At 44.1% G+C, this 27,859-nt stretch overlaps 1 protein-coding gene across 9 annotated transcripts in view; it reads right to left on the bottom strand.

Annotated features, from left to right (window-relative positions):
• SLC29A1 (solute carrier family 29 member 1 (Augustine blood group)) overlaps positions 1-27,859 on the bottom strand; it is a 78,757-nt gene that overhangs the window by 9,186 nt on the left and 41,712 nt on the right. For 5 of the 9 annotated variants that reach the window (XM_035108170.2, XM_035108173.2, XM_060272935.1 and 2 more), the window contains 10 exons: positions 10,175-10,266; positions 7,799-7,880; positions 6,562-6,755; positions 6,062-6,201; positions 5,303-5,437; positions 4,198-4,295; positions 3,847-3,943; positions 2,240-2,331; positions 2,011-2,119; positions 624-709 (listed from right to left, as the gene is read on the bottom strand). In XM_035108170.2, coding sequence (XP_034964061.2) covers positions 624-709; positions 2,011-2,119; positions 2,240-2,331; positions 3,847-3,943; positions 4,198-4,295; positions 5,303-5,437; positions 6,062-6,201; positions 6,562-6,755; positions 7,799-7,880; positions 10,175-10,200 — 1,059 coding nt within the window. In that variant the 5' untranslated portion in view covers positions 10,201-10,266. The other 4 variants (XM_035108168.2, XM_035108169.2, XM_060272934.1 and 1 more) reach the window with 4 other exon arrangements.

The following is a 27,859-nucleotide window of genomic DNA, read 5'->3' as shown; positions in this document are numbered from 1 at the left end:
TCTGTAGAATTCAGGCTCTCTCAGATCTAATTTGCTTTTTCACTAGAACCCCACAAACTGGAGCCAAGTGCAAAAGACGCAGTTAAAATTAGAGAACGGGGTGCCTCAAAGCACACTTTAGGAATTTAGTTTTTCAGTTCTGGAGCTGAACTGAGCACACAGTCCTTTCACCTAAAAGCCCATTCCTGGTTCGCTCATTTCGGCAGCTTAAATATACTTGCAAAAGTGAGGCTTGTTGTTTGCCATTGTTCAACAATTGCAAGCCGGAAATCTTTGGCCATCCAATCGCCCCCAAAATCAACAAGTATAGATCCCAATCGAGTTTCTACCCATCTCAGCTCGACTTCACATGAACATGCCTTTTCTTGATAAAAACATAAGAAGAGCCAGCTGGATCAGGCCAATGGCCCACCTAGTCCAGCAACCTGTTCTCTCAGTGGCCAACCAGATCCTTGTGGGGAACTCGCAAGCAGGATTCAAGCACAAGAGCTCCCTCCCCTCCTGTGGTTTCTAGCAACTGGTATTCATTACTGGCTGTTGTGCCAACTTGTTTAATGAGCTTTAGGAAGGGTAGGCTGTGTCTGGTTAAGCCAATACCAATGGCCTTTCTTGTGGATACTCACCCACATGCAGACAGCTGTAAGGCTCCGACCTGCCCAGTCGAAGGCATTAAACATCAGGAAACAACAGACTGCTGTAAAGTAATCAGCTGAGGAGAGAGAGAAGTGGAGAGGAGGAATCAGTTCCAGGACCTCAGTCCCCTGCTATAGTCAAACAGAGCAATAGCTAGGCCCAGGGGCTAGGCCCAGGGAAATGGTGCAGAATGCTTGAGGTGCATGTATGCCACACACTTCCGCCTGCTTTGAACATGGAACATGCTGCTGCTGAAAGGAGCCCTGGAGCCATGGGTCAGTCTGTTCCTGTACCCAGTCACTGAGGGAGCACTAGTGAGTGGTGTCAAACTGGTGAAGAAAACTCAGCCCTTTGAGATACATGGGGGGGAAACCCTCCCAAAATAGTATGTTAAGGACTGGGGGAAGAGCATCCTGCCTGCAGGACTTGGTGGTTGGAGAAATTTCCTTCATTCTTTCCCTTTCGATACTGTTCTGTCTTATCAAAGCAGCAAAAGGTTTGCTCTATCTTCGAAGAGAGTTGAATTCAGGCAGCCGAGGAAGTGGGTACAGCTTCCTCCTACCCCAATAGACACCCCCTGAAATCTTCTCCGTTCTCCGCTGTGAAATCATACTCCCTTCTTTAGTATGCTTTTCATGGACGCTGCTCATGAGAACTTATCTACAGAATACGCATGGATTGTCACAGCCCTTTGCTATTCCTTTCCCAACAAATAATGTCGCTGATAATTGTACAGAGTCTGTTGTAGCATGAATGCATGGTGTAAATGCAGAGAGGTATGATAAGAAGAAATAAGAAAACGTGGATGTTTTGTCCAAGCAGGATGTATAAACTTAGACCAGAAAGGATGCATTTAATTTTCAGACCCGTTTCCACCCTAGCCATTGTTGGAGATCAAATATTCTTCTTCTAACAATAATCCTCCCTTCAAAGTCTTCCAGCTCTCCAGGCTAAACCTGCCCAGTCCACATTTAATGCCCTCCTGCTCTTACCCACAGTTGATGGCGGCCTTCTCAAACTTAATGCGCTTCACAAGTTTTGGACTACAACTCCCATCAGCCCTAGCCATGCTGGGTGATGGGAGTTGTAGTCCAAAACATCTGGTGAGAACAAGGTTGGCGAAGGCTGCTTTATGGGGTTACAGCTGATGATGGCATGATGATGGTGTAACTTTATTCAAGCTAAGCAGGCACCAGCCAAGTCAGTTCCTGGATAAAAGGCTGCCTAGGAGTCCCCATGTAAGGAGCTCTGAGCTCCCCAAATGAAGGGTGAGCTATTCATGTATTTATTTATCTTTTAGTCCGCCCAAATCTCCCAGGGTTTGGCCATCAATAGTCCTGACCCCAGCCACTTACAATGGAGTGCACTTTCACTTACCCCAAAGTGTCTTTCCTGCAATGGTTGGTTTTGTATCAGAAGTGACAGCTGGGAAGACCCCAATAGTGACAGTAAAGACAAAGCAGACACAAGCGGCCATGACCCAGATCTGGTGAAGAAAATGGAATAGGTACACATGGAGACAGATTCAGGGCAAAAGCCCCCAGAAACATGGGGGCCCAACCTCGGAAGAGCCAACTATTCCAAGGCCCATTTTAAGTTCCAATACCTTTTTGAAAATGCTCATTACTGAAGGGTTGTGGTCTAGCGCACGGGAGGCCCCATTTGCAGCATGTGGGGGTTCCATACCATTGAGGTCATCTGCAGAAAAAGACCATGTTTAGAATGATTTCCTCACACTTTTAAAAATAATAATAATTATTATGATCCTTTCTGATAAAGTACACTATGCCCAAGTATTTGCTGGACGCACCTGCGGACTTCCTTTAAACTTGTTTTTATTATGGGTTTTCATAGGAGGTTGTTAATAACTGGCCCACGAAAGTTAAAAATAATAATAATAAAAAAGAAAATCCTAACAGAGCACTAACAGATCTGGGGTGGGCACCCTGTGGCTCTCTAGATGACATTGTACTAAAACGCTCATCACCCCAACCATTGACCATGCTTCCCAGGAATCATGGGAGCTGGAGTCCAGCAACATCTGGAGGGCCACAAATTTCCCCACCCCACCCCATGCTAGGGATATTCAAATGTTTACATTATCAGCCAATGTTCAAGCGAGAAATGCTGGGTTGTTTGGTAGAAGAGGGGAGATTATAACAGTGCAAATCAATGAAGACCATGGTTCCAAAACAGGGAATAGGATGCAAGTTGAGCATAAGGGTTTCATGGCTTATGTAATTTATTTATTTATACAGATAAATCATACGGAGAATAACCATGCAGAGAATAAAAAAGTAAAAATGTGTCGTAAATTCAAAACACTCCCCTACAATTCCCTCTGTAATAAGAAAGTCTTTGCCATGTGCCTGAAGTTTAGCAAGGATAGTGCCTGTCTAAACTCTCTCTCTCTCTCTCCCTCTCCCTCTCCCTCTCTCTCTCTCTCTCTCTCTCTGTGTGTGTGTGTGGAATTCCATAGATAGAAGCTATGCATTCAGTGTTGTGGGTCCTAATAGTTACGAGCCGAGCATTTGAGCTGTGGGGAACCACCAACAGGGGCTCCACTCAAGATTTCAGTGTTTGAGCCAGGATATAAGAGATCAGATGGCCCCTTATGATATCCTGGAGCCGAGTTGTTACGGGCCTGGTTAATTAATACAAGAACCTTGAACCTGGTCCTGCAACATACGGCCAGCCACTGCAACTGGAGTTATGGGCTGGCAGTAGCCTCTCCCTCTTGGCGATGCAGTCCCAGCTTTTTGCGCCAGCTGGAAATTTCCAGGCGATGTGCGAGGATAGCCCCACACTGAGCGCACTGCAATAATTGCATCTTGTGGTTACAGTGCATGAATCGTTGTAGCTAGGCTATTCCTGCACCATGGTGGCCATATATTCGGCAGACCTGCCATAGATGGCAAAAGGTACTCCTAATCTTACCTGGGGGAATTGCGGGCCACTGGTGTGTTAGGAGTTATTGTTTGCTGCATATATTCTGTAACAGGGATGAGGAATATGTGGCTTTCCAGATGTTGGATAAAATCTGCCATTATCCCTGACCATTCTGTTGCAGCCCAACAACAATTTGAGGGCCACAGATTCCTCAGTCCCGTACTAAAGCATGTTTTGACTGTTACTAAGTGCTGGTGGGGACCCCCACCCCCATAACTGAATTGGCAGCACACTTCCCAGCCCATCATCTCTTTCTTCTTTTACCTTTCTTGATGAGGTCCATCTTGGTTTCCACCTCAGAGTAGGCCTCATGGGCCCGATATTCTGTCTTATCCTTCATGGAGTAGTAGCGGAAGAAGTCCTGTTGAGAAAACCAGGGCGTAGCATAGAACATGTGTTGGTGTGGAAGGTAAAAACAACTATAACCTAGTGGTGGCAAAGGGAAAGATCTTGGGAACTCTTCTGAAGCAAAAAAACTGAGACTCCTTGTGGCTCCGCAGACACAGAGCCTGCTCCCACCTCCCTGCAAAATGGTGCCCATTGGCCAGGAATACAAGGAACTCCCCAACTTGCCCACTATTTCAGGGCCACCTTAAGAGAAAAGAGAATCCTTACCAGACGAGGCAACACAATATAGGCGCCAATGGCCATCAGGATCACGACACAGGCGGTGATGAAGTAACCAAAGGCACTGTCTTCCAGTTTAGAGCCACCTGAAAGATTTGGAAGGAAATGGTGACTGGGGAAACTTTCCCTCCCATATTTAACCTGAGGGTAAAGCAGAGGCAGCCACCTGCAAATTATGTTTCTATGAACCTTGGGATTCCTGCTTCAAACCAGGGAGTCATCTAAAGCAACCCTTTGCAGGGAGGTCCAGTCACAAACCAACACACTGTTAGGACGCCGGCAAGTTGGCACGCTGAAGAGCAGCAGTCAGGGCCAGATGAAGCTGAGGTACACAGTCCAGGTCAAGCCAGTAGCAAGGGCCAGATAAAGCCGAAGTCCGTTCAGTCAGGAAGCCAAGGTCGGGGTTATCCAGGAGTCAGAATACAGGAATAAACACACGGTGAGCGTTTCAGCTATGCCTTCAGCACGGCAGTTGCAGACGCTGAATAATGGTTATCTGCCCTCTCCTTAAGTATCTAATTCACTCCCACGCTTTCTACGAGCTGCAGCTGTTTCTAATTGCAGTCGTCATTTCTCCGCTCTGCGTTGTCGAGCTGTGAATTGGGGGGGGGCAGGGGGCCGGCTGATCCCCTCCCTGACTGGGGCCTGCTTCTGACCCAACTTCTTCCAGCTCTGATCTTTCTCTGTCAGGTTCCTCTTCTGAGGAGTGCCTCCACCAGTCTTCCCCCGGCATGAATTCCTCACATTCCTCTGTGGGTGCCTCCTTGTCAGGGGGGCTGTGCCACCACTCCTCCTCATCTGTCTCGACCCTGACACACACACAATGCAGGTCACCAGTGATAGTGACCGCAGAGCCAAGGCTTCTGAAGATACCCAAACCTCAAGGCTTGTCCTTCACAGGCATTTGCAAAGGACAAGCCTTGCGGTTTGTGACTGAGAAGGGACATGGAGATTAGGGATCCCAGAAGCCAGTGAAGAGGCGGCCTTTTCAAGAACATACACGAAGGGCTATTTCTGATCTGATATTTCATCCTCCCAAGTAGTCCAGGCTGTTAGGCTGAAAGGAGATGGGCGGTTGTGTATCAATACTCACTGGCGATAGCGCAGATCATGGCCAGAGCCGCAAATGTCCCTGCGAGGCCCTGCCCGCTCATAATAGGTGCTGTGTAACTGGCAGGCAGGAGTCCTGCCAGTCCAAAGAGGCTGCCCTGGAGAATGGCACCAAAGGCTGTAGGGAGAAAAGACAGAGAGGTGAGTGGCAGAGAGGTCTGGTGCAGAGGAGATATTGTGACACCACCCAGTGCTGAGGAGCAGGAGGCAGCCTGAATATGCACTCTCAAGGGTAAACATGCCACACTCAGCCTTGCTGGAGAAGGACTACTCCTTCTACAACCTCCACTGCCAATTGCCAGGAGTGATGGAAGCCACAAGTCCAACAACACCTAGATGGCCTTAAGTTTCCATATGCAGGTTTTACAGAGATGAAGAAGCTACTTTCTCACTTCAACACCAAGTACCTCCATCTGTCTGTCTATTTGTCTGTCTATCTATCTATCTATTGGTCTATTTTATAAAAGTTTGTAAATAAATAAATAAATAATCATTTACCCAAGTCCCTACAATATCTTTTGCTATGAGAGTCACAGCTGTGAATTCTGACATTTCCATTCCTCCAAAGGCAGCAGGATGGAAAATTTCCTAGAATAGAACACTCAGGATTTGCCTTCCTGCATTCAGACAATCCTACAAGCGCTCTCTCTCTCTCTCTCCGTTGGTGAAGGGTTGCATGTGAGAAATGCCTATATTCCCTTCTGTCAATGTCAAGGCCAGTCTACAAGTGACCCACACTTACAATTGATGAAGACTATCTTGACCATGGTGATAATGAAGAAGGGCAAAGGGTCCATGGAGACCTTGACTACGATGGCTGTTACCAGGAAGACCAACAGGATAGCCACCAGGCTGCATAGGATCCGAACTTGCTGGGGGATCCTAACAAGTTGACATTGACAGAGGGAGCGAGAGAAAATTGACTGATTGATTGATATGCATTCAAATGAATCCCAAAAGTGCTTACAAACAATAAATAACAATGACATTAACAGAGCATCACAGTTACAGCATAAGGCATATTAAATGATTAACAAATCTTTGTCAAAAACTAAAAAGCCCAACAAAGATGCAAAAAGAACATAATCCACCAAGATTGTAACTCTATCGAAAAGAGGCGCCTTTCCACTGGAAATGTCAAGACTGTCTTGCCCTCGATGCAACTGCTGGGCCAAAAGGAGAAGAGGGACGAAGCAGGAAGTGTGGGACTTCCTTTGAGGGAGAAAACGACAAAGATCTCACCTCTGGTGGATGAAGGAGTTGAGGCAGGTAAAGATGAGTAGAGGCAACATGGCACAGAGTGTCATCACGTTGTTGAATATGGACTGCAAGTGTGTGGGAGGAGGTTTCTCAATCTCTGTGTCATTCATGTTCATATGGAGATCAATGAAGGACACATTGTTGTAAGTATCCTCCTTCAGGCGGCTAGTAAAGTACTGCAGAGAGTGGACAGAGGAGAGCATGAAGAAAATAAGCTTCCCTGCTAAGCAATTGCTAAGTTCTTCACTGAGCAGGGCTTTCTGTTGCCTGTTAAAATGTCAACTCTAAATCATGCTAAGCCATGTTTATGACGGCAAACTAAAGAGCTGTTTTGTGTGTTTTTGCAGGGGATGGATCCTCACAAATGCCTTGAAGAGATTCATCTTGGAAAGATAAAACATCTTTCCAATGGGAAGGTCCAGGCTGGCTTGCCTTGGATGCTACCCCTGGGATAGAAGGGGTTTGTGCAGAACAGTTGCCCTGTTATCGCTGCTCATATTCATCCAGCAATCCTCATCAAAAGGCAGCTCCTATGTATGGGTGCAAGCCAACAGGAAGTGACTGTAATGAAGTCCCACTGAAGTAAACATGACTACAGTGTCTTAGACACAGACTAACACAGAGCCACCATGCCTCTTAATCTGGTCTTGTGGAGCAATGTGCTGTGGTGGATGCATCCAAGAAACAATCTGATTACTCAAGGTGCCTTTCATTCCCTCTAGCAGCACACTAACCTGTGATGCGGGTGGCGCTGTGGGTTAAACCACTGAGCCTAGGGCTTGCCGATCAGAAGGTCGGCAGTTCGAATCCCCACGAGGGGGTGAGCTTCCATTGCTCAGTCCCAGCTCCTGCCAACCTAGCAGTTCGAAAGCACGTCAAAGTGCAAGTAGATAAATAGGTACTGCTCCGGCGGGAAGGTAAACAGAGTTTCCGTGCACTGCTCTGGTTCGCCAGAAGCGGCTTAGTCATGCTGGCCACATGACCTGTCTGAGCTGAGGACAAACGCCGGCTCCTTCGGCCAGTAAAGCGAGATGAGCACCGCAACCCCAGAGTCGTCTGCGACTGGACAACGGTCAGGGGTCCCTTGACCTTTACCTTTAGCAGCACACTAGGGTACCCTGACACATAGCTTGGGAAATCCCTGATCTAGGTCAGCCCTGGTGAAGGTGTCTAGTACCAAACACATCCACTATATAGCCTCTACCTCCCTTGAACTTACCATCGTAGCAGTCATGAAAAAATTCCATGGCAAAAGTGTCCCAAGGCCGAGAATGAAAAAGATCAGCCAGACAGCCTTATACCTGCAAGAAACAAGAACAACCAATGGGGATTAGAAGCGGACAAGGAGCAATGGATTCAAGCTACAAGAAAGAAGATTCCACCTAAACATTAGGAAGAACTTCCTGACAGTAAGAGCTGTTCGGCAGTGGAATTTGCTGCCAAGGAGTGTGGTGGAGTCTCCTTCTTTGGAAGTCTTTAAGCGGAGGCTTGACGGCCATCTGTCAGGAATGGTGTTTCCTGCTTGGCAGGGGGTTGGACTGGATGGCCCTTGTGGTCTCTCCCAACTATGATTCTATGACTAAGTGGGAGCTCCTGGACAAGGGACAGCCTAGCCATTTAAGACATTTCTATACTGCCATTCAAAATGTTGCAAACTGCTTGAGGATTAAATTGAGCAACCGTTTTCATAAACATGTCCTTCAGGCTATATATAGCCCCAGAGCCTGTAAGGAGCAACTTGTAGGTTTTTATTAGAATCCCTTGAGTACAATATAAATCAGCCTTTCCCAGCCTCCAGATGCTTAGGACTACAATTCCCATCAGCCCTGGCCACCATGGCCAATGGTCAGGGATCATGAGAGTCGAGTCCGAAACATCCAGAGGGCACAAGGCCAGGGAAGGTTCTATATAAATCCTTTCAAGATCCTTTGCTCTGCTAGTTCTCGCCCGACTCTGTGAGGTAACTTCAGTACTATTCTCATTCCATTTCCTCCACATCCTTCAAACTTAATATGTGAGCCTGTTGGGGACATGGATCCATCTCGTATACAAACAATTCTCATCTCAAGACTCGGGACGGACCATCTGTAGCTCTAAACAAACAAATGAGCGTACGATGCAGCTACAGTTAAGAGTCCTGTTGATTTTGGCGAGATAAATTTAAGCATGTGTTTGCCTGGGCTAATGAATGAGTAAGTGTGCTAGACCAATTTTTATTTTTTTAAATTGAGTAAATATGTGATCTTCCAAAGCACTCAGGCACCAAGCAGGGAAACACAGAGGAGGAAAAATAAATCCTCTTTGCTATCTTTTACGACACTCACAGAAGAGTTGAGTGGGAGAATACTTGCCCAGTCAGTCTCTTACGATCATTCATACAACAATGCTCACATGTTCAACATAGGACAAAGTACCAGATTTGTGGCAAAGGAGGTTTTGGGTGGTGGCGAAAATGAGGCAAGGTACGTATAGCAAGGGCAATGGTATAAAAATGTGATTTGCTTTTTGCATGGTCTCCTGGCAAGCAGCATTAGCATGGCTTCCATTTAGGAAGAAAGAGCACAGAGGCTTTGTTTTAAGCCCTGGAATTTCTTTCTGTGGCTCATTCTAAGCTTGTGCCAGGGGCGGTCAGTGCTAAGCATATTGCCTGCTTCTTATGTCAGAAAGTGAGAGGTTCGTGGTGAACAGAGCTAGGAAGAAGGAGATTCAGAAACAGGCAGAGAGACAGAGCTCATTTTTTTTAAGGGACTGTCACAGCTTTTTTTTACTGCCAATTGATTCTGTTTGTTGTTGCTCCTGCCTCGGAACAAGGAAGTCTCTTAAGAGACATCAGTGCAGTCATCAGAACATAAATCCAGTCATCCAAAACACTCACACTACGTTTCCCATACAATAAGTAAGACAAAAGGTCCTGGGTTCAATTCAGTTCCAAGTAGGGCTGAGAAAGGCTCTTGCCTGAAACTCTGGAGAACTGCTGCGATTCAGTGTTGACAATACGGAGATAGATGTCTCCTTGGCTTCAATCTATATAAAGGCAGCTTCCTATTTCCATATGGGGGGGAATGTGTCATGTGATATCAAAATCAAGGCATAGAAAAAGAAGGGGCTGTTTCGTACAGTGCTAGCAAAGCTGGCTCTGGGCTTTGGGGGGGGGGGGTCTTTGTCTACCATGGTCACTAGGTGCTAGGTAAGTAGAAGACTTACCTAGTGACCATAATAGGCAGCAGCCATGCTCTGATGAGCAGGCAGCTCAGTCTATAAGTTTGCACCTTTAAAATTACCTACAATGCCCCTGAGATAGCATCAATCCAGGGCATTGTTGGGCATTAAAACCACAGGGGCTCCCAAACCAAGTTGCATGGGCACAAACTGGAACACCAAAAAGGTTATTTTTAAAGGTGGTCTAAAGTAGCTGTCAGCAGTAATCCCTGATAAGGTAGTAGGACTCCAGCAGCTGTGCGTTGTGTGTTAATGGTGGGCCTGGTGCTAAATAAACGTGTGTGTGTGTGTGTGTGTGTGTGTGTGTGTGTGTGTGTTTGCATTTGCCCATGTACACAGGCAGTTTCCTTTCTGTTTCATTGCGCCCCAACGGTACCTGTCCTGAGGGCTGTTGCCTGTCATTTTGGCACTTTGCAGGTGTTTGTTGCGTGTAGCAAATTCTCACTGCTTCACTTCACAGCTGGCTCCCTGGAGAGTCGAAAGAAAAGAAAAAGGTTAGTTACTGATTAATTTTGTTGCATTAGATTACTATGAACATATTATACATCTTGCACCATATATTGACAAGACCGCAGAGCTTCATTGAATATATTTGGTTGTTCGTTATGCTCAAATAAAAGCAACTGGGTTTTTTTAAGGAAAGAAAAAACAGTTAATGAGAAGCCAGAACAATGGAATCCAATGAAATTGTTCATAGACTCCAAATAAACTGAAAGGATCTAGAAACACTGGTGGTTCTAGACATCAGCACTGAAGCAGCTGAACAGAACAAGGATGCATGTGGATTTCTAGAATAGAATGTGCTGGCTTACAGAGAAGCTTGTCTCTGATTTTTATTTTTTTTAAAGTTTCTAGTCCTCAGGATCACAAATAGAAAATTTAATACACAATGCCCTTGTAGACTGCTCTAGAAAATACATGCAAACACACATTTAGCAGTGGCATTTTAAAAAGGAAATGTTGCTTGTGAATACTGAGGAAATGCTCTCAAGCAGGGATTTGTTTTGGATCCATCCCTTTAACTCACACACAGGTCCATCTCATTACAAGACCTGGATGTAATCCTTGTGCCCTTTCAGAAGTTGCACACAACAGGTTACTACTGGGCTGTTACTGATTTACCAAAATTATATATTCCCCACTTCGCTCCTAGCTCTCCCACCTTCCACACACAATGTTCTATTTACCAAAGGCTGAGAACTGAATCAGTAATGGAAAAATGGGGGTGAATACTGTCCAGAAATCTACACACAAATACAGCGATGGAAATCTGGGTAAGCAGAAACAACAGTGGAAAAGGACAGAGGTAGAGCAGCCAACATAAAAGATCTTACGTGCTCAAGTGATCAAAAGACAGAACAGACAACAAGTAGAAGTTGGGGGACAAAGTGGAGAGAAACCAACATCTGACATGATAAAGGACTAGGAGAGCAAACAAGACCATGTTGCTACACAGGCACAATCATAGCAATGTGCAATATTTCTTGGATAGAGAGCAGATACAGTGGTTCCAATCTGATCGACAAGTCTGAACTTGCCATTATTGTCCATAACTCCACAGCATCCACAGCCTGGGCACATCACAGCCTCCATCCAAAGCCTTCCATACACAAGCATAATAGGATGCAAAGGAAGAACATCACTCTGGTATAATTTAAAGTTTTTGCTCCATGCTCCTAACAAGATATGGCAATTTCCCATCGAACTTGATTTCCCCCTGGTTAAGTGCATTGGGGGCAGGAGGGGCTTATCATCTGCCTTATACCATAACATGGAGAAAGTGATCTTCAGATTAGATGCTACAAAATGAAACAACTTTTAATGGGAAGGTGCTACCCAAACATCATCTCTTGGAATTGAGATTCTGCTCCTGTGTGCATGTGTCATTTATTTATTTTAAAGCACTTCCGCATCACTTAATACTTCAAGAAACTTAAACTGTGTACAGTCTGAAAAAATGAACAACATATCATGAAATCGTTAAAACAACAAGTCTTCCGCATGGTTTGCCAACTTGTTCTTTTTTACGCAGATTGAAGAGACAGATTCCTGCCTTTACAACATTTCTCGCTTTCCCACCAAAGCTTAGCATCTTTCATACATGAAATGAAGAGGTCAAAACCACAGCTCCTATGGTGACTTAAGAACCGGCAAATATGCAAATTCCAGTTGCATAAGAATGGAGCTTAGCTGGTTATATCTAAAAGCTGTTTGACATCTATTTATGTCAGGTCCTGAGATTTCCCCCCAAAACTCTCTTACTTGTCTGCACTGCACGTACACTGAATCTCTGTGATTCTGCTAAAGCATGCACAATAAATACTTTTTACAGCATAATTAGTGTACAAATTGATTTACAGTCTTTATCCATCTCATTCTTATCACATTTATATGGCCCCATTTGACAAAGGGCACATAATAATCACTTCTCCCTTCTGCTGCAATACTTTCCCAGCCTTTCTTGGAATCAGAGGAGACCAGAGATTCCCCTTGGTCTTTTCTCCCCAAGGCTTGCAATAATGGCCTGTTATACCACTATGTATTTCAAGACTATTGTTTTATTGCACCGTGAACATAGAGCTGTTACTCACATTGTTCACGTAATCCAGATTTCCTCCCCACTGTAGCACTTAAGTTGATGGGGAAATGCAATTTATCTGCAAAAAGCAGCTGCAGTTTGGAATACAGTAAGTTCAGTTGCGCACGTGCCACAGGTACCTATTGGCTAGTGCCCACGACACCACTGGTTACAAAGATATACTTCTCTTTCTCTCCACAAAGCCCACAATATTTTTTTATATCTATCTGTAATGTTTTAACTACAGTTTTACACACAAAAAGAGCAAGTAACAATCAATAAGGAACCATAAGGATATAGGAGGGTACAAATCACAAATTGCATTCTGTTCCAAAACAGAACCATTCTCACAGGTGACACACACACCACTGGAGTGCAGAGATATAGTAGGATATCACCCCACTGGTGCCGAATTTGGGGCTGAAGCTGGACTTTCATTTTCAAGCGGAAGGAATCCCCTGGTCTCAGAATTGCAAAATGCTTTGAAAGTCCATAATCCTTAAGGGCATCATGCAAAAACACCAGGTTCCCCCGAAGCTGCAGGATTTTTTCTTCTTCATGCTTTTAACCAGGTGCAACAAAACGTGACCGGCTGACGAATAATAATGCCGATATCACATACTCTATAGACGACAAATATAGAAAGCATGTAAATATTTGTCATCTACAGAGTATGTGATATCGGCATTATTATTCATCAGCCGGTCACGTTTTGTTGTATGGTTTACGCATAGTTATACGCGACTTACTAGGTTTGTTGTTGGTTGTGTATTTAACCAGGTGCAAGCAACATACTGTACGTACCATGAATCACACCCAAGCCCTCAGGCACTTCTGTAACAGGCAGAGATTGCCGCTATGATCCAGAGCGTCACAACTTGCATTTCAAAATACATTTCTAACCATGGTGGTTTCAAAGAGAAGTTTGAAACAGCATTGCATTTCAGGGAAAAGTAAAAGGGTACACAGAGATGTTTCTCTTCTCTTTTCTGCTAAAAGCTCGCAATTATTTTTAATTTTATTTTTTTAAGACTCAAGTATTTTACACCTGGGTGTTAGCATTACAGGACAAGACAAGGCTCAGTACAAGTGTTTCTGTGTATGAACTGGCATGGAAAACCACGTTGTGAGAACCAAGTCCTCCAGACATCCAGCATCCCTGTGACATGTGCTGCCATGTTCATTACTGCCAGGAAATTTCAGCTGGATCTGTGATGGGTCAGGCTATACTTTTGCATGCAGAAGCAGCCCCAGACACCTTTGCTACTTGTAGGCCACTCTGCATCTTATGAACTATCTCTCATCTATATTCTTTCCTGAACATGGATGGCTTCAGCCTATACTTTTTTACCACTTTTTTAAAAAAGTTTCTAAACAATATAACAAACATACAATGTAAATAATGAAGTCAAAATAAAGTTTGTACGTAGTTTAGAACTGATTACACTAGTTAGGTGTCTTCTACTCTCTTCTCTTAACAGGTTGTTCTAAAGTGAGCCATGGGTGAAAAGGCAACACTGTCCTTTCTAATGTATTGGAAGCAGGCATGCACCATACAGTTTCAAAATCACCTTTGTGCTCCTCAGTGCTCTTAAGATTATTTACTACTCGATACTTCAACGGGGGATCAATCTGCCCTCATGGCAACCTGGCCAACTTGTGAACACAACACTCCATGACCCTCACCAGGGTACCATTTCTAACAAAGCTTCCCTTCTCTTCCGTCCTCTCTCTCTCTCCCTCTCCCTCTCCCTCTCCCTCTCTCTCTCTCTCCAACACGGCCCCTGCTTCCACTGCAGAAAGAGACTCCAAATACAAGCCCAAGACCGAGGAGAAGCACAGTTCTCCTGCATTGGAAACAAGAGAGAATTTAAGCCAGATGGAACGGAAACTGGCACTTACCGTGTCTCAAGTTTGCTGAGCCTAGTCCTGTGCTGGGAGCTGTGTATTTGAAAGGAGTGGATATGTGTTTTGCTTTTCACTTTTTTGAAACTGACATGAGGCAAAGACCATGTCAGAATCATGGGCTGGATCTGACTTGCGGTCAGATCAGTGTCTGGCACTACATCTGGTCCGTCGCTTGAGTCACGGCTTAAGTAAACACATAATGGGTAGCAGCAGCTGCGGCTGCCAACTCTGGGATTATGGTGGGGATGGAGGATGCTTGTCTCTGTCAGGAGGTCTGCAGTATCTTCTGGGTCGAACTAGTCACCCAACTCCCCTCTGCTCTCTTCATATCAGGAATGGCAGGAGTCGCATTTCATAGAATCATAGAATTGTAGAGTCGGAAGGGACACCAAGGGCCACCTAGTGCAACCCCCTGCAATGCAGAGTGGTGCTTTAGTTGAAAGCATTCATGACAGATGGCCATCCAATCTCCAATGAAGCAGAGTCCACCACCTCCCGAGGGAGTCCATTCCACTCACTGTTAAACAGCTTTGTCAGAAAGTTCTTCCTCATGTTTAGCCAAAATCTCCTTCCTTGTAATTTGAAGCCATTGGATTGGGTCTATCCTCCAGAGCAGGAGAAAACAAGATTTCTCCATCTTCCATGTGACAGCCCTTTAGATATTTGAAGATGGCTATCATATCTCTTCTCAGGCTCCTTTTTTCCAGGCTAAACACAACCAATTCCCTCAACCATTCCTCATAAGGCTTGGTTTCCAGCCCCTTGATCATCTTGGTCGCCCTCTTCTGCATACTCTCCAGCTTGGCAACATCCTTCTTAAATTGTGTTGCCTAGAACTGGACACAGTATTCCAGGTGGGGTCTGACCAAAACAGACTAGAGTGGTACTATTACTTCCCTTGATCTGGACACTTGATTTCTGTTGATGCAGCCTAGAACAGCATTAGTTTTTTTTTTGCTGCTACATCACACTGTTGACTCACGTTCAACTTGTGATCTACTAAGACCCTATATCATTTTCAAGGAAACTATGGGCAATCCAGGTGTCCCCCAACTTATATTTGTGCAGCTGGTTATTCCTGACTATGTGCAGAACATAGTCTAACTCTCATTTTGTTAGTTTTGGCCCAGTTCTCCAATCTGTTAAGGTCAAATTGATTCCTGATTCTGTCTCCTGCAGCACTCACTACTCATCTGGCTTACATTTTGCCAGCTTCTCTGTAATATTATGTGGGACTTTGTTAAAAAGCCTTACTTGAATCTCAATTCCCTACCACAGCATGTGTGTTGTTCAGACACAGCAAAGTCCAGCACCCTTTCAGGAAGGCTTCATTGCACACATCTACTCAGATTACCTCTTTTACTTTCGCAGGTGCCCACAAAGCTATGAATGGGAATTTAACTGATGGACTGGAAAACACAAACTGAAATAGTCATCCATGCTAGGGACACAGTTCTGTGGGCATAAATCCAGAACCCTTTGGAAAGGATGTGCATGGAAAAAAAGCCACAACGGACATGGCTCATCGTGGTCTTCCTGGTTGCTTTCGCCACATGCCTCCAAAAATCCTTTCCAAAGAAAGCTGTGTTTTGTTTCTGAGAAATGAGGCAGTGCTAAACAACAAGGGATGGAGTGGGTGGGAAGGTGCCCTGATGGTACAAACTTCCCTACCACAAGAGTAATTCAGCCATCACAGACTAATGCAATCTTCCCCAACCTGGTGCCCTCGATGTCTTACACTACAAACTCCAATCAGCTGTGGCCAGTGTGGTGTGGGGAACATGACCAGGGCAAAGTAAGTTAGGGCAACCCAAAATGTTTGGGCACTCCTACATGATAACCAAGTAATTTGATAAGGTTTATGCCAACAACGAGGAAGCCTCTTGGGAATGGTCAGTCAGCAAACATAGTTCAGGCCAGCTTTCTTGCACAATTCTGCAGCTGTTAAACTAGAGCCAGTTGCTGGTACATTCGGAGGTCATTACAAATGTTCACAGCGCTGTCACAGCATCATCCATGTGTAACATGTAGCAAAACTTCAGTAAGACAGTGGAGGTGGGGGAACCAGTAATTAGAAAAAAGATTAGCAGAGATGAAGAAATGGTTTAGCAGACATGGCTGGCAAAATTAGATTCAGTCAACAGGGAAAGGTTTGCAATAGAATGTGTTAAAAGGAGGGACTTAAAGGAAGAGGGGGGGGATGACTGCTCCAAGCAAGGGAAGGGGCCAAAGGAGTTAGAGGGAAATAAACAGAGGGTACTGAGAGCAGGTGAGCTTTTTCCTATACTAATCTGTGCTCAATGACTTATTTGTTCACTGCAGCATTGCTGGTAAGAGAAGAGTGCCTAAGTAATATTTTCCTTGTTTCAACATTGCTTTCTTTTGATTTTTGCCCCTGTTTTGACATCGCCTCCAAATCAACACAACACTGCTTTCTTTGGAATGAATTTAGGGATGTGGTAAAAGGAATCAGAATGGCAATATGAACTATATTCGTTTGCTGTGACCAGTTTCCATGGACGTGCTTTCTAAAGAAAACCAGCAAAACCCTGTAATTGTGCACAGCAGATAAGTTCTAAATTTTATTCTGCATTTTGAGAGTTAGAAATTGCTTTGTGGCAGTCTTTGTTACACCCCAAAAGAAACTTATTGTCTTCCCCTTTCCCCGAAGTCAACAAACCTGTGGCAGTTCCTGTGAATGTAGTGACTGAAAAACACTAAACAGGAATTACTGCCAGAAAACTGCAGGAACTCAGTAAATCTAAGAAGAATTTGATTCATATAGTATAGTATAGTATAGTATAGTATAGTATAGTATAGTATAGTATAGTATAGTATAGTATAGTATAGTTTTATCTTATTTACTTATTGAAGTGGTCATATACCACTATTACCATATCAAGGCAGTGCACATTGATAAAACATAAAACACCATTAAAATCAGTACAGCGTTTGGCTAAATGATGTGTTTTATGTAACTACATAGGCCTGTTGGCATAAAAAGCCTTCAAGAGATGCCTGGAAGTCCAAATCGATGCTGGAAGAGTGTTCCAGTGATGCTATATGCCCAACAAAGGACAACTAGCAGTGCTCCTTCTGAAGATCAAACTGTGATACAAGGGCTCAGGTGGTTCTTTAGGTATCATGGGCCAAAGTTGTTCAGGGCTCAGTATATCCACACAACAGCCTTATACCTGGTCTCGTAGCTTTAGGCTGCAATTCTATGCACACTTACATGGTAGTAAGCGCACATGAGACCAATGAGACTTACATCTGAGCAGACATGCCTAGGATTGTGCTGTTAAGGCCAATTCTGCAGTTAACCTACTAACAGGGAGGCCACATTTTGTAGGGGACCCAGTACTATGCACCCACCCACAACTGCTCTGTTATTTCACTGTCAGCTCAGAGCAGATCAAGCAGATATTTAACTTGGGTCAATTATTGTTGCTATTCAGCCTTCCTTTAAGTGACTACACAGTACTCAGAATGTTTCAGACATAAAGAGGGGCAAACACTTTGTTTGGAGTTCAAAAGGATGCCTACATCTCCTGGAAACTGTCTCTATCTTTCCCCCTTCCTTCCTTCCCCCTGTTTTTAAGCTGATAAGCTTTTCTCTGCTCCAGAGGTCAGGAACATCTTCCTCCTTTGATGTCCCTGTGTAAGCAGGGGACCATGAGATTGGAGTTTAACATCCTTAGAATAAACACAGTAGGAGTGAAAGGGGGATGGACTGGAAGAACTTTACTCCAGGTGCACTGTAGTTCGTAAACAAACATATATTTTTATTTATTTCACACTGAAGGCTGCCCACTCTCCCACATTTCATGAAAATCAGACTTGGTCTATGTGCACCACAAATTTCCCTAGTTTCCACGTGGTTGATCACTTCTCCCACAAATTTCCCTAATTTCCACGTGGTTGATCACTTCTACCTACCTAGGCAGTTACCTTTCCACAAGGGCCAACATTGATGCCAAAATCCAGCATCGCCTGAGCTCTGCGAGTGTGGCTTTCTCCCGATTGAAGTGCAGATTGCTCGAGGGCCCAGACATTCGCAGGGAAACCAAAATGCTTGTTTACAAAGCTATTGTACTACCAACCTTACTATATGCTTGTGAAACATGGACCACTTATAAACGCCATCTCCAACTGCTCAAAAGATCAACGGTGTCTCCGAAAAATTTTACACATCACTTGGGAAGACAGGCGAACTAATATCAGTGTACTGGAAGAAGCAAAGATCATCATTGTTGAAGCAATGATTCTTCAACTTCAACTTCGTTGGACTGGTCATGTTGTGAGGCTGCCTGATGATCGTCTTCCAAAGCAACTACTCTATTCCGAATTTAAAAATGGAAAGTGTAATGCTGGTGGTCAACAAAAGAGGTTTAAAGACTGTCTCAAGGCAAATCTTTAAAAATGTAGTATAAACACCGACAACTGGGAAACACTGGCCTGCAAGCGCTCCAGTTGGAGAACAGCCTTTACCAAAGGTGTCATGGGCTTTGAAGACACTCAAACTCAGAACGCAAGGGAGAAACGTGCTAAGAGGAAGGCACGCTTGGCAAATCCACACCGTGATCAACTCCCACCTGGAAACCTATGTCCCCACTGTGGAAGGACATGCGGATCCAGAATTGACCTCCACAGTCACTTACAGACTCATTGTTAAAACAGTGTTTATGGAAAACAATCTTACTCAGCTATGAGTGATCGCCAAAGAAGAAGAAGAAGCTGCTTTGCTCAAGATTCAAAGAGACATAAGCATTCATCACTCTACCAAATGGCTGTATCATTTGTTTCTCATAATCCCCTGATGAAGACTGCTCCAGTTCAAAAGGCACCTGGATTCACCTAACCACTATCTTATCTCACAGTTGCCACCTGGCCTTGTTGAAAAGCTATGGTGCAAGGTTCCCAAAGGTTCGGATGTACCTTGAGCTTTTCCTATCACCCCAAAAGAGTATTGAGGAAGTTTCCTTCTGTTTGTCATTGTTCACCAGAAAAGGTGGTGAAATGGGATCAAACTGTAAATGTCTTTAATAAACACTGTTGTGCTCATCTTCCACCCTTACCCTCCTGCGCCTGTAGATGTTGAGATTGCAATACAATGAGCTAAAGGCAAGAACAGAAGTGCTGTGAAGCCCCAGTTTTCATCCAATAGCACTGCATTTGCCGAATCCAGTCTGGCTTCGACATAAGAGAATGAACAAAAGGGCAATAAGGATCAGTTCTTGGAAATAAAATCCAGGATGGAGTATTACAACTAGATGGTCCCTACAACACTATCCAGGGTTAAATATGTTCATGTCAAAACCTGCACTGTACAAGAAAATGTGGAATAGTTAAGACCTATCTTAATTTAAACCCCAAAAATAATTTTTATTGCAAACTCAATAGGGAAAATATTTGCCTCTTTGGGTTATGCACACACATTGATGGCACTACATAAAAAATAATCATCACACCTGCTTTTTTATCTTTTGATGGCAGAACTGAGCTAGTTTGCATGACTAATTACCTCCAGGCCTATTTATAAGCACTACTTGAGGGTGCTGCCCTTGCTAGGTTGAACGTTTAGGAATCTAAATTTATTTCTCTATAATAATGTTATAAACCTAAGGCTCACTGGAGATTACACTCCTCTAAAAGACAGCAAATCCGAACTCTCAGTTATACACCCCCCCCCCGGCAGTATTTGAAGAAAAGCCCAGCTAGGATTCTGCCCTGTAGATCCTCCAAAGGGCCCCATTGCAGCAAAATGCCAAGCTACCTTGGAACCGCACCAGCCAATGTGTTGCCAATATCCACAAGACTAATGGGCTGTTTGTGCCTTTCTCCCGAGCCTCTAGCATATATATACACGGACATCCATCTCAGGGAATATCTGCACAGACCAGCTCAGTGGCCGTAATTAATTACATCAGTAATGATACCTTCTCAGCATCCAAGCAAACCCTGGGGCCTCCACCCAGCAGAAGCAGCAGCCAAGTCCCCTGTCCTGCTTCTTTTCAGCATTATGGAAACGGACCAGTTGGCCGAATTGACACTTCAAGTTTCAGATCCTTCAGCTGGAAAGAATAGGCAGCTTTAGGCATACGTGCCCTTGCCCCCTACAAAACTTAAGGTAACATTGAAAAGAGACTTACTTAGAGCACAGGCTAGTTCATCTGTTCTATAAATCCTTTAACGCACATGTGCTAAGAGTTCCAGTAGACTATCAGTGGCCCAGGAGTGAGTCAAACACACGCACATGTGCCGTATCTAAGCCAAACCACCTGCTGATTAGCAGTTTGCCATCAGCAGAGGCCCCTTTCTAAGAATACCACCTAGTGAAAACAGTGATAAGGCTGGGAGTTGTTGCTTAGTCGTTTAGTCATGTCCGACTCTTCATGACCCCATGGACCAGAGCACGTCAAGCACTCCTGTCTTCCACTGCCTCCCACTCAAACTCATGTTGGTAGAAGAAGAAGAAGAGTTTGGATTTGATATCCCGCTTTATCACTACCCGAAGGAGACTCAAAGCTCCTTTCCCCTCCTCCCCCACAACAGACACCCTGTGAGGTGAGTGAGGCTGAGAGACTTCAGAGAAGTGTGACTAGCCCAAGGTCACCCAGCAGCTGCACGTGGAGGAGCAGAGACGCGAACCCAGTTCCCCAAATTACAAGTCTACCGCTCTTAACCACTACACCACACTGGTAGCTTTGAGAACACTGTCCAAGCATCTCGTCCTCTGTCGTCCCCTTCTCCTTGTGCCCTCAATCTTTCCCAACATCAGGGTCTTTTCCAGGGAGTCTTCTCTTCTCATGAGAGTTACATATTTTCTACTGAGTTGTCAAGAGGAATCACCATGAGACTGAACGTAAGGATATTCACTCAAGCTTACTTAATGCAGATCAAGCTTGCTTATCGCAGATTAGGCACTCTTTGTAAAATGGATGGAATTGGTGTGTATGGGATTCCAAGCATTGCTGGTGAATGTAAGTATGCTAACAGGTAAAGGCGGAAGTAGCTATTCTGGGTTGACTAAGCTGCCATACACTAAATCTGGCTACTAGAGTTAGTTGGTGTCTTCCCAACCTGGTTTTCCAGGTCAGGTGGCAGCTGTACTAACAGACATTCTTCTTTAAAACCGAGGAAGCCAGGGGAAGCTTTGTGCATGCAAATCTCATGTGTTCTACCAATGAGCTATGCCCCTATAGTGACTGCCCCCCCCAAATTTCAGAACTTTAGTGAGGTTGCATTAGAACTATAGCTGGCCAAAGGAGGTCCAACAGCCCTGAAACTACAAAGTAAGCTTTCTAATGAAATTTATCAATGCCCCTCTCTTTTATCTTTTTGCCCAGTGGCGGAGCAAGCCACTCGGGCACCCGGAGCGGCACCCAGGGGCGGGGCATCGCTACGTAGCGCGCATGTGCGGTGTCACTACGTACCATGCATGCGTGGTATGTAGCGACGGCACACATGCGCACTACATAGCAGCAGTGCTGACGCCGCTCCAGCGCCGTACAGGGATGGTGTTGCCAGGATCCTCTGCTCATGGCTGCAGCCACAAGCAGAGGATCCTGGCACCATCAGTACGGCACTGGAGCTGCACCACTCAGCTTGGGAGTTGGGGGGCGCACAGAGTGTCACCCCCTAGGGTGGCCCGCCCCCATCACACCCCCTTGCTACACCAGTGACTCCCCCCCATCTTGCTGACATTTAGGAGCTGGCAAAAGAAATAACTGTTCCCTTTTTCTCTTCTTTTATCAAGTGTTTCCCTTTCCATTGGCATGCTGGTTTTGTTTTGTTTCTAAAAAGATCTCAAAGTATCTGAGTAATGCTACTACAAAGGGGAAGGGGTGTTTAGGGCAGGGGTTAGGAACTTGCAGTCTAAGGGTGATATGAGGCCCCTGGCTAAATGTCATGTGGGTGGGGGAACCAAGAGGGAAGATAAGGGGAAAGCTGGAAACTGAAATGCAAAGCCGCTTGCTGGGAGGGTGGAGAGAACACAAAGAGAGAAAAGGGGCAGTGTTGCCCATTTTTGGCTCTGGCCCCACCTGCTACCAGTTCCACCAGCATGCAGCCCCCAAAGGAATGCAGGCTTTGACAGAAAAAAAGCTTTGCCCTCCCTCCCACATTAGGGAAAGGTTTCAGTTCAATGATACATACAGGCATCTCTGTTCCATCTGAGAGCCAGTGTGGTTCCATTCCTTCCATAAAACCATGGCAGAGCTTTAGTAAACTCTCTTTTTTAAAAAATGAAGGCTGCGCACACACTATACACTTAAAGCACATTGCTACCCCCGAGTAAATATTGGGAACAGTAGCCCACCCCCCACAGAGCTACCGGTAGCACCCTTAGCAAACTACAGTTCCCAAAATTCTTTGAGGAAGGGAGCCACATGTCTTAAATGTGTTAAGCAGGCACAGCACTTTGCAAATTAAAGCTGCAATCCTAAACACACACAATCTAGAAGCGAACTACACTGAAATCAATGTGTCTTAAATTCTCAAGCAAAAATGTGCTTAGGACCTGGCTACAAACATTTTATTAAAATGATAATGCAGAAGAAGCCATGACTCCTCCCAATTCCATTTCACCAACTACCCTGACCTAAGTTCCCCCTTCCTTGGCCTGAATTGCCCCAATTCCTGCCAAAATACTATTCCAAAATACTGCAAAAATATTTTGCTCAAGGAAAAAGAAGTTCAAAGTTCATTCTGAACACAGATACTGCTTTCCTTGGGGAGAATTTGATTCTTATTTAGGTACGTCATAGATACAGTCCAAGCCTACTGCTGAAATCCGAACATACAAAACACCCTCTTTCAACTCCGGGGAAAATAGGGAGTCTTATGTCTTGCTGTGTTGAAAAGCTAAGACAGACTTGCTGTGTGTTGTCAAACCAGTGCTTGGCTCCAAGGCAATGAAAAGTGCATTAAAAGTATGTTTTGCAGAGTTGTCTGCAAAATGGTAAAAGAGCATGTTAAACCACTGGGGTAAGCCAATGTGGTGCCTTCCAGGTGTTAGTCTACAACTCCCATCATCCCTGACAGAGGCAGGTAGGCATTGGACTCCAACAACACCTGGAGGGCACCACATTGGCTGCCCTTGTTATAACCAATATCATCAGGCTGGAAAGACGATGCCAACAGGGATGATTTTACCGTAACTAACTATCCTCCTACTAGTCCAAATTGCTGAAGACGGTCAACGATATTTTGAGAAGAGATTTCATTTTCATTCCTTCTTTAATCCACCCTGATGAGCTGGGTTAGTAAATTTTGAAAGGAGAAATCATGTTTACCGTGATAAAGAGTATGTATTCATAAACAAGGTGTTTGTTTCAGGAATTATTTCAGGAATAACTGGCACAGTTCATCATGATCTTACCAGCATGTGCAGAATTCAAGAAACACAATGTGAATAATGTGAATAAATGTGAATAAATAGGTGGTGGTGGGAATGTAATCATATTGTTTGCAGATGGAAGGCAGCACCAAATACCGATCTTAATCAAAGGGAAAGGACATAAAACAAGAGGCTTTGAAAGGAGGCAGGAGGAATAAGGAACTTGTTGAGGTGAAGAGGAAGGGAAACTAGGAAGAAAGAGAATGCTTGAGAGAGAGAAGAGAGGAGGGGCAAAGGCTGGCTAGTAACTGTATTAAGTTTCATTTTTTTCAATATGGCTCTTAGAACTCTGCTACTATTTGGATGGTGAAAAACATTGCTATTTAAATAAAATAATATGGACTGTAGATTTAGGATTTGCACTAGCTCCAGATTGCCTTCTGGACACAGTTTTGTCAATTTTGACCTACAAAGCTCTATAACAGGGGTGGGAACCATAGCTGCCAAGTTTTCCCTTTTCTCGCGAGGAAGCCTATTCAGCATAAGGGAATTTCCCTTTAAAAAGGGGATAACTTGGCAGCTATGCAGTGGGAACTCACCCCAAAAGTTGTCCAAGAAGGAAAGCTACCCGCCTGCATTTCAAGGAATGGTGTGCCAATAACATTCCCATCTCCCCCAGAGCAGTGAATTAAGTTTGCAAATGGAAGTTGTAAGGCTCCCTTGGCTCAGCTTAAGGACATTTTCCCAGGGTCAGTCTCAGGCTCTGATGGCTGTGTGCTAATCAAAGAATAAAAGCAAACAAGACCCCTTTTGTCCCAAGGGTGGAGGAGAGGAAGGAACTTGATGGGGTCCCAGGTTGGGGACTTGCCCCTAATTCACAGAGCTTCCCATTGCAGCAAAGGATGCTCCTTGAGGCAAAGTAAGGCCATGCGGTTGATCACACGGGAAAGTTATTCTGCACTCACAATGCAGTAGTGTAGGTAGCCAGGGCAGAGGCGTAGGGAGGTCAAGTGGTACCCAGTGCAAAAAAATTCTTGTCAACCCCCCACATTGATTTTTTAATTTTATTTTGCCTGCAAAAATGGTTTTACATTATTTCATATTTTCTTACAAAAGAATGTGGATTCTGGGCCTCTGATAACAAGTAGGCGACTATGGACAGATACTTAAATCTACAGGATGGATTGTGTTTTGGCTTGTGTTATTTTATTTATATTTATTGTTTATTTATTTAATAAAATTTATTTTAAAAAACCTGCAAAGTGGTTTACCAAAACAAAAACAAAAAACAAAAACACCACAGCAGTAAAATCAAGAAAAATTACCGATCCCACTTTAAAACATATAAAAGCTAAAATATTAAGATTAAAATTACTTCAACTTCCTAAGCATCTAGGTATGCTTGCCTAAAGAAGAATGCTTTTAGCAGGTGCCCGAAAAGAGTCTAGCAAAGGCACGTGCTTTGTTGCAATAGGTGGGGAGTCCCAAAGTGCAGGTGCTGTCACAGTAAACGATGCAGTACAGATATTATGTGGAACCTGTAGTTGTGCTTGAAACTACCGAAGGGGAGGTTTTATTTATTGTGATTTCACCATACTCTGTATTATCTGAAAAGGAAGACAGTGCACCAACCTCTAACCCGCAGCTGCATCTTAACCCTTGCATGTCAACAGCTGTTTAAAAAACTAGAAAGAAAACATAAGGAACTGCCTGACCACTGAGAAGCAAATTTAGACTGAGTGACTGTGGTTGCTCCTTGGCTGCTCCTCTGAAGGGATGATGGAATAATGGCCAAACAGCGATGAATCACACATAAATAACCATGAGTCACACATTAACAGTAACTAAGTTTGTAAACATTTTAAGAGAGTTGCAGAAGGTGAGCTAAGAGAGGCATTACTCCCCATAGTGCTCACACAGGGTTTTTTTTGTGGTTGGGTCCGATTATTGCTTCTGGACAAAGGGATTTTTGCAGGCTTTTGAAACAATACCCCAAAAATGCAGGACCTATTTGCCAGAAACCAAAGTTGGATGATAGTAAACAACACAGTGGTCCTTCTAGGAAACAGATTTCAGCTCTCAAAAATCCTATTGTCTGTCTCCAGCCCAACAGCATAATCCTACCCTTGTTTACTCGATGGGGCTTACTTCAAGGAATGTGGGCATGCAAGTGAAGCCTAAGCCTCCAACAATTTGTTATCCTTTTTCCTTTTATTTATAAGGCATATCTGCAAGTTCCATGGATCCCAAGCAAGCATTCAGCCCCTGTGAAATATAGTGTCATTGCAGATGGTCACATGTAAGGAATAATTGGCCATTTCAGTTTGTCATATGGAATGATCACCCCTGCCATGTTCGAGGGGGTGGGATCTCCCACCCCCCAGAGTCAATTCCATAGGCGGGGGGGGGGAGGGGGAAGCCCCATTGTTCAAGTGGAAGTCTATGTGTGGGCTTCTGTTGATGGTACTTATTAGTTGAATTCCACCCACAGGTAATCATTTCAGGTGCAACAAAGCAGCTTGGGCAATTCTCATTCTCTGAATCTGGATTTACTACAGCCACCATGTTGGCAGAGAAGAGTTCTTTGTACCATCCTGCGGCTCTCCTTCAAAGTCACCTATTATCTTACTCATTATCATTGCAATCAGAATGTGTAGCAATCATAGTGATGCAGGTACACTCTTGCAAAATTCTACAGTTTGCAGAGTATGAGATACTTGGTCTTGCTTGAGTGGAGTGATACATGCATTCTGCTCTTTTACTTCCAACACAACTGTGAAACTGGTTCACTCTCAGCCCACAAAAGCACAATTGGAGGACTTGTGTGTGCATGCAATATAGCACAAAATTATTCTGAATGTCTGATGCACAGAAACTTTGGTGGCAAGCGACCTGCCTCATATACACACAGCGTTCACCCATTTTTACAAAGGCACAGCTTCCCACTGAGCTATTTTCAGTTGCCATCTGCTCCCTTTCATCTATATTTCGGAGACATCTGTCCTTCTCTTATTTAGCCTGGGGGCCAATGCAAGACTTACAGCATTGCAGCTGGTCCCAATTTAGAGGGAGTGTGGTTGAAGCCAAAACACAGGACAAAACGTTCTATGTGCTAAAATACCATCACTTCCACCAATTAAAAGTAAAATACCAAGGCAGAACTGTTTATGGCTATGATTGACACTGAATTTGACCAATAATTATTCCTGGAGGAATGCCAGCCAACATAACGGCTGGGATTCATGGCTTTTCTCCCCACCCACCGTAGTTCACGACACACATGGGACTAAAATACCGGGTCTATTTCAGGCTGAGCAACCCACCATCCATTCACACGGCACTAAACTAGCAGCCAAAACCTTAAGAGGGGATGGAACAGATGCAAAACAGATGCAAAACTATTATTTATTATGGTAATAGAAACATTGTTAATAGCGTTAAGAAAAGATAAAGAGATAAAAGGTATTAACGTGGGGCCAATATGTTATAAGACGAAAGCTTTTGCAGATGATCTAATAATAGTTACAGAAGCGCCCCAAGAAAGTATTATGAAAGCGTTACTTAAGATGAAAGAATTCAGCAGGGTCTCGGGGTTCAAATTAAACAAAGAAAAATCTAAAATGTTAACAAAAAATATGAAGGAGAAAGACAACGAAGATTTAGTAAAGAAAACAGGAATCAAAATAGAGAAAAAAGTTAATTACTTGGGAATTTGGATCTCGAATAAAAACACCAACTTACTTAAAGACAATTATCTTAAAAAATGGAAAGAAATCAAAGATAGTATGGCCAAATGGAACAAATTAAGATTGTCAATCTGGGGACGAGTCTCAATGATAAAAATGGTGGTTCTACCAAAAATAATGTTCCTCTTTCAAAATATCCCAATAATTTTGGGACTTAGACATTTTAAAGACTGGCAGAAGGACCTAGCTGACTTCATCTGGCAGGGCAAGAAAGCCAGAATAAAAATGGAAAATCTAATAAAACCAAAGGATAAAGGAGGATTGGCGCTCCCAGACCTGAAGAGGTACTATGAAGCAGCCTGCTGGAGCTGGCTTAAAGAATGGATGCTTCTTAATAACACAGAAATTTTGAATATTGAGGGATGGGACAAGGTTTTCGGGTGGCATGGCTACCTATGGTATGGGAAGGCACAGGCACATAAAGGATTTAAAAACCACATCTTGAGGAAAGCTTTGCTCGAGGTGTGGGATAGAACTAAAGAAAAGATT

This window comes from Zootoca vivipara, chromosome 3 (genome assembly GCF_963506605.1).
Source record: "Zootoca vivipara chromosome 3, rZooViv1.1, whole genome shotgun sequence".
Classification (NCBI taxonomy): Eukaryota; Metazoa; Chordata; class Lepidosauria; order Squamata; family Lacertidae; genus Zootoca; species Zootoca vivipara.
This window is presented reverse-complemented; position numbering and strand designations above follow the sequence as displayed.